This window comes from Gopherus evgoodei, chromosome 1, assembly GCF_007399415.2.
Source record: "Gopherus evgoodei ecotype Sinaloan lineage chromosome 1, rGopEvg1_v1.p, whole genome shotgun sequence".
Taxonomy (NCBI): Eukaryota; Metazoa; Chordata; order Testudines; family Testudinidae; genus Gopherus; species Gopherus evgoodei.
Window position 1 is genome coordinate 34,858,985 of NC_044322.1, and position 12,528 is coordinate 34,871,512.

Sequence of the window (12,528 nt, forward strand, 5' to 3'; positions counted from 1 at the left end):
GTCAATGAATCTTGAACCATTCTGGCATGAATTAGCACAGAGGTGACTTCAGTAGAAGAAATTGATTCCACCCTTGAAAAAAGTCTGTATCCCAAAAGAATCTTGCAACAGAGAAACCTCATAGACTCTAAAGCAGAGGTTCTCAAACTGTGGTCTGTGGACCACCAGTGGTCCACGAGCTTCTTTCAGGTGATCTGCAGATAGTTCCCTCTAAGATGCGCGTCTGGGCAGCTGCACACAAGAATGAATGGCCACCCACCTAATTAGTGGAGTCGTGCAGGCATGGCTCCACTAATTAGGTGCCTGTACCCTGGAGAAGACGCACATGTAAGGTGAGGTGGTAGCCTTGGGGAGAATAGGAGGTAGATGGGAGGGGGAAGTTGGGCGAGAAGACAGGGTGGGGGTTATTTTGAGATATGCAGGGCTGTGGTGGCCAAAGAGGCAACTTTTCCCAGCTACAGGGCTGCAACTGCTGGGGAGAGATCTCCCCTGCTCCTTCCCAGCCTCAGCTCTGTGGCTGCTGTGGTGGTGGAGAGGGGGAGAGACCCCTCCCTCCTTCCCAGCCTCAGCTCTCTGGCTGCTGTGGTGGGGGAGAGGGCACATCCATCACATTAGAAAGGTAAGACTATTGATATTGAAATATGAGTTGTGTGCTTTTATTTGTAGAAGGAAAAAAATGTTGTTTGTTAAGGTTTTTTTTTATATAGTGCTTTTATCTAAAGCGCTTTACAATAGTTAACTAATGGTACAAACAGCATTTGGATCATTAAGTGGTCCACCTAGACCCTCAGCAATTTTCAAGTTTTCCATGGGGGAGGAAAAAGTTTGAGAACCACTGCTCTAAAGTCAGAAGGGGCTGTCGTGGTCATCTGTTTTGGCCTCTGGCATATCGTAGGCCACAAACTCACCCACCCTCTCCTGTTATAGACCCATAAACTTTGGCAGAATTACTGAAATCCTCAAACTTGATTTAGACTTCCAAGTTATGGAGAATCCACCATTTACTCTAGGTCACGCCAGCCAATGATGCATGCCCATTGCTGCAGAGGGAGGGGGGGGGGGAACAAGCAGCCTGGGTCTCTGCCAATCTGACCTGGGGAAAATTTTCTTTCAAGTCCCAAATATGGTGATCAGTTAGACCTAGACCAGTGGTCTCCAACCTTTTTCATCTGGCGGGCGCCAGACAACAAGCCACCAAGGACTGTGGCGGCAGACAAGCATCCGCCGAAAAGTGTCAACGTCAAGAGGCGTCGCCGTTGAAGTGCCGCTGATTTTTCGGCAGCGACACCTCTTGACGTTGATGCTTTTCAGCAGCATTTCGGTGGATGCTTGTCCGTCGGCCAGTACATGGGCGCAGATAGATGCCCCAGCGGGTGCCATGGAGCCCACGCAGGCACCGCGTTGGGGACCACTGACCTAGACCATATGGATAAGACCCACCAGCCAGACACTTGGGAAAGAATTCTCTGTAGAAACTCAGAGCCCTCCCCATTTAGCGTCCCATCTCTGGCTGTTAGAGATATATTTGCTAATAGCAGTCGCATATGGGCCATATGCCATTGTAGGCAAATTCATCATGCCATCCTTTTCCATAAAGTTATTGAGCTCAGTCTTGAAACAAGTTAGGGGTTTTTGTTTTTTTTTTGTTTTGTTTGCCCCCACTGCTCTCCTTGGACAGCTGTTCCCAGAACTTCACAGACATCTTAGTCTAATTTAAAGCCTAGAGTTGTTGATGGATAGTTTATATCTGTTTGTTCTTGTGCCTACATTGTCTCTTAACTTAAATAACTCCCTTTCCTCGCTAGTTTTTGGTCCTCTGATGTATTTATATACAGCAATCTTAGCTTCCAGCAGTCCTATCTTGTCTACAACCAAAACTCCTTAAGTTTCCTCTCGTAAGGCAGGTTCTCCATTCCTCTAATTATCCTACTAGTCCTCCTCTGCACCTGTTTCAGTTTGAATTCATCTTTCTTAAACATTGGAGACCAGAATTGCACTCAATATTCCAGATAAGGTCTCATCAATGCCTTCTACAATGGTAATAACACTTCCCTAACTCCTGGAGGAGTTGAAGTATTTCAAAATTCAGGATTTGGTTTGACTTCATAGTTTTGTCCTCTGCTTGATCCAGAGGGAGTCTTGGAATTGTTCTTTAGGAATAGTAAAACACCATGCTCATTTATGATGCGATGGAAGTATTACTAATCCATTACATTAGGCAGCAGCCAGTATTGCTTTTTGAGTCACAGAAGTAGGAATAAGTAGTCAACAATAACTGAGGCCATGTCAAATAATCTGCTCTGTTAAAGTACCAAAGTAGCAGTTTAGGTTTCATTTCAGAAATGCAGTACTCTACTATGGTGGAGATGATCCTGATGGCGGATGTAAGAGGAAACTAAGTTGTCGCATTTTTTCCTTCTCCCTCCAGCCAATTGTACTGGAGAATTGCACCTGTGTGTCTCTTATACAAAAAATAAAATGTGATTGTAGACTAAAAGGTATCCAAGCAGTTGAAGTAACGTCTTTGCTTTTCCGTATTTTTCAGAAAATGCTATATATTTTCATTTAATTTATTGAATTAAAACTTTTTGTCTTTCAGATAATATTACATTTTTAATACTGTAAAATGGATATCCTGTAATTCCTAGATAAGAATCTTATCTATTGTTTTCCTGTTGTCTAATCATATTGCAAAGTTTAGGTACATATTGTTTAGTCTGCATACACAATAGTACATCAAGTCATCCATTGCCCTTTGACGTCTGTGGGAAGATTCTCCTTGATTTCAGTGGAACTGGATTGAGTCTTTGGCGAGTAAAATTATGATTTATTAAGTATCATGTGCAGATCCAAATTAATGGATTCCAGTTTTTATAGTAGCATCCAAAAGCCCATATCAAATCGGGGCCTTGTTATACTGGGCACTGTATAAACTAAATAAGAGATGTTCCTTATACTGAAGGCCTCACAATCTCAGACCCCAAACTGCAGGGTTGTCTGTACACAAACCACGGAGCTCCACTGAAGGCAATAGAGCTCTGCATGGCCAGGGATCTGCCCACACAAATAAAACTTTCCGGATTGGGGCTTGAGACTAGAGCTAGAATAAACAAAAGGAGGGAGTGGGTGAAGATAGGAATACAGTAATTAGAGAGGAACAAAGTAGAGTTAGACTAGTGAGGTGCACAATTTGCAGCATTCCGTCTTGTTTTAAGAGTATAAATAAACATATCAGTGATGGCAGTAATCCGAAATCTCCTTGGTACACTTGTAGAACCTCTGTTCACATCAACAGAAACTGCATACATATCACAGAAGATTAGATTCCTAACATGATCATTTAAAACTAAAATGGATGATGACTTAGTTCAATTTTGTAAGCATGTCAAAATATTAGTTATTCTATTAAGAATTATAAATACCATCTAATACCATAAATACCACAGCATATAGGCCTGTGGCTACTCTGCTTGTATTCTATGTAAAAACATCCCGTGTTAATCTTGGAGCAAAAAGCGGTGGTCTGTAAGTTAAGAAGCCAAAATAAATATGTGAGCAAATTAAACTTTTTGAGGGACAGGGGGAAATCACAGTCTGGCTGTGTGAGTCTATGCTACATAATGTTAAAGAAATTCTATCTTTTATTAAAGTCCTATATATCGAAGTACTTGATCTTGTAAAACCTTTGCTAGGAGTGCAGTTTTGTCACTAGGGGGCAATCCAGATTCAGCAATAGTGATATAGGGATATTTAAAACTGTTTAATGACTTAACTGTAGCCACGTCACTTAATGCTACTTGTTTAACAAAATTAATTATTTAAATGGAATGGTCAATGCGGTGATTACGTAATCTCAACTGAAAATATATTTCCTCTGTTTGTGTGGCTGATTTAAGCAAAACAATTTTTAGTATTATTTTCTAACTGTGAAGTCAAATAGTATCTAGAGACACATTGCTGCTTTTCACAGAATGGAAAATCTGTTCTATTTAATGAACATTCTTCCCAATAGCATTTTAGTTTTGATGGCTAACTGCTCTGTGGTGCTTTCTAGACACTGGATGGTTCTTCAAGTATGTGTCAGTGTGGATCCCATTCTGGCGCGCATGAGGTGCATTCACACCTAGATTGGAATATTTTGTACCTCAGTGTCAACTGCAGTCATATATGTGGCTTGTGCCATCTATGCTCCAATGCGAGGACAAAGGGCAGAGCAGCCACTATCCTCTTAGTTCCCTCTTACCGCCAATAGCAGCAAGATGGAATGTAGCAAGTGTCTGACGAGGTGTTCTTTTGAGATCTTCAAAACGTGCATTTTTTACAAATTTAAGTAGAATTTTGTTTTCTACCCTGCTTTTAATTGGGCATTGTCCCCTGTACAAGTTGGGATACCTGGTATCAACTGTAACACATCATGACAGACTCTAAGCTGTTGTGTTCAAACCCTACTAATCCCCCTTACTAACAGATGTAGCAGATGCCTGTTCTGCTTGGAGAAAGAGAACACCTGTTTGGGATGTGGCTGTGCTTGTCTTTCTCTGCAAGGACTTGCTAGTCCAGAAACTCTTGACTCAAGCTACATCTTTTAGAGCAGACTGTGTGAGTCACTTCTGACCCAGAGGAAATGTTAACCAACAAATAGAGCCAAACATCTAATCAGCCAGCATTCCTTTAACTGGACACCATACTCCGGGATCTAGAGAGAAAAAGGCATCAAAGAAAGTGCTGGCAGCCTCAGAGCCAACACTGGCAGTTCTGGCACCTGTGCCCCAACACTAGAGGAGCAGCAAAGAATCCTGTGGCACCTTATAAACTAACAGACGTTTTGGAGCATGAGCTTTCGTGGGTGAATACCCACTTTGTCAGATGCATGTAGTGGAAATTTCCAGGGGCAGGTGTGTATATATACGCAAGCAAACTAGAGATAACGAGGTTAGTTCAATCAGGGAGGATGAGGCCCTGTGCTAGCTATCTCCGTGTCACCACTGATTTCCTGAGGAAACTACAATGCATTGGTTACCTTCCAGAAAACACTATCCTAGCCACCATGGATGCAGAGGCTGTTTACACAAACATCCCACACACATGTGGAATACAAGCTGTCAGGAAGAGTATCCCTGATGATGCCACAGCACAACTGGCTGCTGAACTCTGTGCCTTTATCCTCACACACAACTATATTTCAAATTTGATGACAATATATATCTCCAGATCAGTGGCACCGCTATGGGAACCCGCATGGCCCCACAATATGTCAATATTTTTATGGCCGACCTGGAACAATGCTTCCTCAGCTCTCGTCCACTCACACCCCTTCTCTACCTACGCTACATTGATGACATCTTCATCATCTGGACCCATGGGAAGGAGACTCTGGAAAAATTCCACCACGATTTTAACAGCTTCCACCCCACCATCAACCTCAGCCTGGACCAATCTGCATGGGAGGTCCACTTCCTAGACACCACGGTGCAAATAAATGATGGTCATATTAACACCACCGTATACCGAAAACCTACCGACCGCTATGCCTACCTTCATGCCTCCAGCTTCCATCCCGGGCACATCACACAATCTATTGTCTACAGCCAAGCACTGAGGTACAACCGCATCTGCTCTAACCCCTCAGACAGAGACCAACTCCTACAAAATCTCCACCAAGCATTCTCAAAACTACAGTACCCACATGAGGAAATAAGGAAACAGATCAACAGAGCCAGGCGTGTACCCAGAAGCCGCCTACTGCAAGACAAACCCAAGAAAGAAACCAACAGGACTCCACTGGCCATCACATACAGTCTCCAGCTAAAACCCCTCCAATGCATCATCAGGGATCTACAACCATCCTGGACAATGATCCCACACTTTCACAGGCCTTGGGTGGCAGGCCAGTCCTCGCCCACAGGCAACCTGCCAACCTGAAACATATTCTCACCAGTAACTGCACACCGCACCATAGTAACTCTAGCTCAGGAACCAATCCATGCAACAAACCTCAATGCCAACTCTGCCCACATATCTACACCAGCAACACTATCACAGGACCTAACCAGATCAGCCACACAATTCACCTGCACGTCCACCAATGTAATATACGCCATCATATGCCAGCAATGCCCCTCTGCTATGTACATCGGCCAAACTGGACAGTCTCTACGGAAAAGGATGAATGGACACACATCGGATATTAGGAATGGCGATATACAAAAACCTGTAGGAGAACACTTCACCCTCCCTGGCCACACTATAGCAGATCTTAAGGTGGCCATCCTGCAGCAAAAAAACTTCAGGACCAGACTTCAAAGAGAAACTGCTGAGCTTCAGTTCATCTGCAAATTTGACACCATGAGCTCAGGATTAAACAAAGACTGTGAATGGCTTGCCAACTACAAAACCAGTTTCTCCTCCCTTGGTTTTCATACCTCAACTGCTGGAACAGGGCCTCATCCTCTCTGATTGAACTAACCTCGTTATCTCTAGCTTGCTTTCTCTGCCCCTGGAAATTTCCACTACCTGCGTGTGACTAAGTGGGTATTCACCCACAAAAGCTCATGCTCCAAAATGTCTGTAAGCTGCCACAGGTTCTTTGCTGCTTTTACAGATCCAGACTAACACGGCTACCCCTCTGATACTTGACACTAGAGGGCAACTTTGAGAAGTGAGGCCAGATGGAGAATAAGCTTGGCTCCAAGCATCATGCAGGACAGTCCTGCAAGGAGGACTCTAAGCGCTACTCATCAAGAGACACATCCTCCATGGCTTCTTGTCTGAACATGTACCGTGCAGGGAAGAAGACCTGTTGCCAATCTGGGTACTGATATTAGTGACTGTGCCAATCAAGGGCCTGAGATGCATCTGTTACAGGTCTGGGCAAGTGCCTCTCTTTTGCTCCTCACCAGAGTGATGTGAGGGATCCAACAACTGAATCCTTGGGTGTTTTAAGCCTTTGGAGTCTGAACAGGGACCAAGATGGGGACAGTGCTTGAGGCTTCCAGGCATGCTTTCAGGGTGCAGATTATTTGGCACTTTTCCCTCCTGAGAGTTGCAAGCACTTGCTACAGCTTCCCAGCCCTTAGAATCAGTGCTAACTCCCAGACTCTTCCCATAGCTTAAACTCACCCTTTCACAGAACTCCAGCATATGGTGGTATGAGTCCACAGTTTACTTCTTCAAGGGGCATATGAATAATGAAGCACACTAACACTCTGCAGCTGATTCTACAACACTACTCTTTCTTTAATTGCATGAGAAATACAGAGATCTGTCCAAAAATAATAAATCCAATACACATTTCCCTGGACCCTACCCCTCAGTATTGTCATAGTATTTTGGGGGATGGGGTCAGAGTCATCTAGGGCTGTCCAGGGTCCTTCAGTGGTAGTGCCTGACTTGGGTTCTGAAGCATGGAGGCTCTCTCCAATCTTCTTTCCTTGGCTGGTCTGTTCCCTCCCCAAAACTTCCTATGTAGGTCCCATCTTCCCTCCTGAGTCTGTTTATAACCTCCTGCTTTGTCACCCCCATCTCTTTGTCCTTCTCAGGGAATTTCCATTCTTTCCACTCTCCCGTCCCTGTAGGTAAGTTGGGGGAAGTTGGAGAGGTGTTTGCCCCAGACACTGATAGGTCCTTAACAATTTTACCACATTGGATAGGGATCCCTTTTCTCTACCTTTTGGAGAGCATCCCCAAGGAAGTTTCCAGGGACCCCCATTTCAGGCTCCACCTCAAGTGAGATATGAGAGGCACTGGATCAGCCATCTGCAACCTGACCCAGTATCCTTTCAGCATAGCTTCTTGGCCATATTGGCCTGATTGCAGACTATCATCATGAAGTTCCTGAGCAGATCTTGCTTTCCCGTGGCACAATTAGCCAGCCCATCCACACCAAAGCCTGATGTCAGCCTCCAGGAGCGGCTACAGATGGACAGCAGAAACCGCCATCAATACTGTCACTTGATGAAACGAAGGCAATGCTGTAGGCCCCAGTACCAATAATTGATCACTTCCAGCCAGACCAGGATCTCCAGCTCTAAATCAGAGGCTCTGGGCCACCTACTTCCTTTGGTAATGTTTGCCCCAATATTGGCCATCCCACCATGTCCATCTTCTCCATCTCCCACAACTGTCCCTGCCACCATCTCCTCTCCCTCATGCTATCATTCCTAACCGCACTCCTCTCTCTCTCCTTCCATCCATACAACTGTCTCTGGAACTCCCTCTCTTTTTTTAAAAAAATAAAAATAAAAAAAATCATATCTATCTATGGCTTCTTCATGTCTGATACAAATAATAATAATAAACACTGAAACAGTGGTGATACAGATTAAGTCCCACAAGCTGTTGGCATACTGAGTTCTTTGACCCCAGCAGGATTGCCCTGCTGATCAACAAGAGATCCTGTCACCTGCCGTTGTCCCTGTGTACTGCATACTTGAGCCAGCGAAGGGACTGCGTCAGGCCCTGGCCACTCTGTTTGGCTCTTTAGAAGCAGAACAGATGAAGTGCTCCATTCACTAAAAGTCTCTCAGTCCATTCTACATTCCTCGGGGATCTACACACCGGGTTCCTGTAAAAGCCAAATAAAACCTAATTTCAGCAGAGGACACAGTCCTACTCTCTTGAGTTTACAGCGCATGTACCTGAGAGGAAAAGGCCCCAGTATTCCAGGAGACCCCATTTTTTGTGCTCCTTTGGACACAAAGGAGGTGACAGGTTTGGTAGGAATGTTGGGATCCACATGCGAGCCATTTTTAGCACTTGCCACCACCTTGTCCCCTTCCACTTGGTCTTGTTCTACTATCACGACTGAGAAGCAGCTGTTGGATATCCTCATCCAGGGCTACCCCATTCATTTCCATCCTCTTTTCACAAGCTCATTACAAAAAGTGACCTCCTCATTGCTTCCTCTAGGTGCCATAGAGGAAGTACCTCAGGAATGTAGGGGAAGAGGCTTCTACTCCTGGTATTTCCTTATACCATAGAAGAAAGAGGGTCTTTGTCCTATATCTAAGACATGGGTTGACTGAACAAATACATATGCTGCTTCTGATTCAGGATGATGATCATCTCTTCAGGATCAAGACTGGTTCATTCCTGTTGACTTACAGGATGCATATTTCCACATCTCTCTCCACCAGAGAGAGGTATCGGAGGAAGTACCTCATGTTCACAGTGGGGCCAGAGGAAGTACCTTATATTCATAGTGGGGCCAAATCATGTCTGTACAAGGTACTGCCATGTAGACTCTCCATGGCTCTGAGTCTTCATAAAATTCTTAGAAGTAGTGGTGGCCCACATGAGCAGTAGGGGCATGCTTATGTATCCTTTCCTGGATGGTTGGCTGATCTCCTAGCAGGAGACAGTGGCAAGGCACTAGAATAGGCACTTGTGCGCTTTCTCTCTGTTTGCCCAGCTAGCCCTGCTGGTGAACTATCAAAAAATCTTCTCATATCCCATCACAGACAATAGAGCTCATAGCAACTCTGATCAAGTGTTCAGGTCTGAAAGCACGTATCTGCCTGAGGAGAGATTCCTGCTAGTGCAATTACTATTACCTGAAATAAAATCAAACCAGACCATGATGATGGTACAGGCTTCCTTGGGATGTTAGGCTATATGTCAGCATTTATGCGTGTAACGTCACTTGCCAGACTCCACTGGGTGCTCCTTCAACTCTGGCTCAGGTAAGTCTACTCCCTGGAGAAACACTGGATGAATAGGAAGGTCTTAGTACCACCTCATGTCATTGAAGAGCTGAGATGGTAGCTAGAACCCAAAAAACACTCAAAGAGGTGTACCGTTCTCTGCCCCTTCCTTTACAAGGACATTAATTGTGGATGTATCACACAGGTTTGGGAGCCCACCTGATCCAGATGCAAGGGACCTGGTCCCCCAGAAGACCTAGGACTTGGCAAAAATGTCCTGGAACTCAAAGCATCAGGGTAGTGTGTATGGCATTCCCAAGTATCCTTTGAAATTCCCTGGTGTAGATTCTGACGGACAACACATCTGGGATGCGCTACATAAACAAGCAGGCAGGAGCCTGCTCATCATCCCTTTGACTGGAAGTCATCAACCTCTGAACATGGTGCCACCGATATGGGATTTCAAGGTCATCTCTTGGGAGTCATCAACAATTTGATGGACTTCCTGAGCAGAAAATCTGTTACCAATCATAAAGGGTCACTTGCGAACCATCATAGAGCTGATTAATTCCATTATTGGGGGGAGGGATGAAATTCTTGTGAAAGACCAGTTTGGCACTGAAGAGAATGTCAAGAATCTGAACCTTTCTTCCAGAGGGGGTAGGAGTAATCCAAGGGATTGTTATTGGAAACCATAATGGAGTCAAGATCTCCTATATGCCTTTCCAACAATATTCCCAGGGCACTCTACATAGTTAAACAACACAGAGCCACAATCCTCCTTGTAGCTCCCTACTCGTTCCCAGCAGTATTGGCTGACAGACCCACTCCAGATATTCATTCAGCTCCTAGACTGCCTGGACTTCACATCATCACAGTCAGATAATCCATCCAGACCTGAAATCGTAGCATATAACAGCATGGATTTTTGTCTGGAGTACCGTGGATGGGGCCTGTTCTTGGCAAGTCCAGGAGATACTGATACAATGTGGAAAGACATTACCAGAAGTACTTACAGTAATTATCAAAGTGGGTTTTGCTTTGAGGGCATGAGCGTATTGGTGTTAGAAGCATTCTGGTTTCTAGGCTTATTCTTTGGGCTGGTGGGTACTGAGTGAATTTTTCAAGTTCTTTATATATTTGAAATAAGATACAACTATCACACACATTATAGTATTTTTAAGTAGTTTAAGTAACATTCACATTCATGTGATAAGGTACTTCTCATTCTTTAGCCCTGCCTTAGGAGTTCAGTTTCTTCTTTTCACACAGGATGTATAAATTGAATAAAACTACAGTAAATATGTTTGTGCATAGTTCATATGGCTTGTGATGTCTGAGGAAAAAGTGGATGGATCTAGTAATGCTCTCTATGCTGCCTAATAAGACTTCTGATTAACTCAAGAATTTGTCGGAAATAAATAGCATGTCATATCTTTGCACTTTAACATTTCTCATTACTCAGTGGTTGACTTTTATTAACAAGTAGTTCATTGTTTAGTAAGGGATTCTACTGATTCTCTGCTATAATGCAGTGGCAGATGTAGTCTCCCATTTCAGTGGGTGCACGAAAGCAAGAGAGTCCCTGCTTTGCATCCAGACCTGGCTGCTCAGAGTTGGGAGAGGCAGTGGGTGCAGTTGAACTCATGAGCCTCTGCTATAATATAAAACTCAATATTTCTAGTAAACTTTTGTCTATCTTGCAGGTGCATGTGAAGGAACATTGGCCTGCTCCACTTGCCACTTAATCTTTGAAGACCACATATTCGAGAAATTAGATGCAATTACTGATGAGGAGATGGACATGCTGGACCTAGCTTATGGACTGACAGAAACGTAAGGCACAGTCTTTTTGAATATGCCAGCGGGCTGAAAGAAAGGGATGGAGAAGGGGGCAAGAAAGAATTAAATGTTGCTAAAGTGACTTAATCAAATGAGAATAAACAGTTGGGATCAATTACATAGAAAAGTTAGATTTTCTTTGTTAGCTGACGTTTACTACATAGGTGGCACCTGTACCACCAAAGACTTTGCCAGACCTCAGTAGTATCCTTTCAGTGTACAAATGATCTTGCACAGAGCTGTCATGTAGCTCAGTATAAACAAAGCATCCTTCTAGTAGTTCCGCTACTGCTCTCCTGTTTATTTTCTTTCTTCTGCTTTTCTGGACCATATTAACCTTGTATGTAGAGGTTATGAACAACACCATGTTGCCAATTTGGAACAGGTAATTAGCAGCCATCTATAAAAGCAAAAAATGTTAGATTGCTATTTAGTTTTAAGCACATTTCTTTGTCTGCTGAAAACCTTTTCCTGTTAACCTTTTCTAGTGTTAGTCTGTTACAGCGTTCAGGTGAACACAGACAAGCGCTCCTAAATACTTCAAAAAGCCCAAGAAAGTTTAGAAAGAAAACTTGTGCTCAAAATATGGGGTTCAGTCGCTCACCCACACTGAAGAATTGTGTACTATGCATTGAGGGAGACAACTGCCCCTTAAAGAGCTATTCTAGAGAAGCTGCAAATCAACTCCCTCTCCCCCTACCTCCATATATGTAGAGCCCTGCACTCATACAAATTTATATCCGCGATATAAATCGGTATCCGCGGAACCAGAGAGCTCTCCCAAAAACCACAGCAGTGAAAGGAACAGAACATGGGGCCATCACCAGTGCCCCACGCCAGCAGCTCCTCTGGCATGGCTGTAGCACCCCAGCCCTGCCCATTGGGGAGGGCACCAGGTTTACTGACAGCTGCTCTTGATCGCGCTCTTGTGTTCAAGCGGCATGCATGCCCCCAGATAGGAGACGCAGACTGCTGCATGGAACTGATGGGGGCAGGGCTGCAGACAAGGGGTTGCTGGCTCCTGGGAGCAGTGGCCCCACATTCT

The 12,528-nt window shown here is 44.3% G+C and overlaps 1 protein-coding gene across 1 annotated transcript in view; it reads left to right on the forward strand.

Annotated features, from left to right (window-relative positions):
* The window catches only part of FDX1 (ferredoxin 1), a 67,591-nt gene that overhangs the window by 39,710 nt on the left and 15,353 nt on the right, over positions 1–12,528 (forward strand). Inside the window, exon 3 of the mRNA XM_030561264.1 lies at positions 11,348–11,477. Coding sequence (XP_030417124.1) covers positions 11,348–11,477 — 130 coding nt within the window. The remainder of the gene's footprint in view (positions 1–11,347; positions 11,478–12,528) is intronic.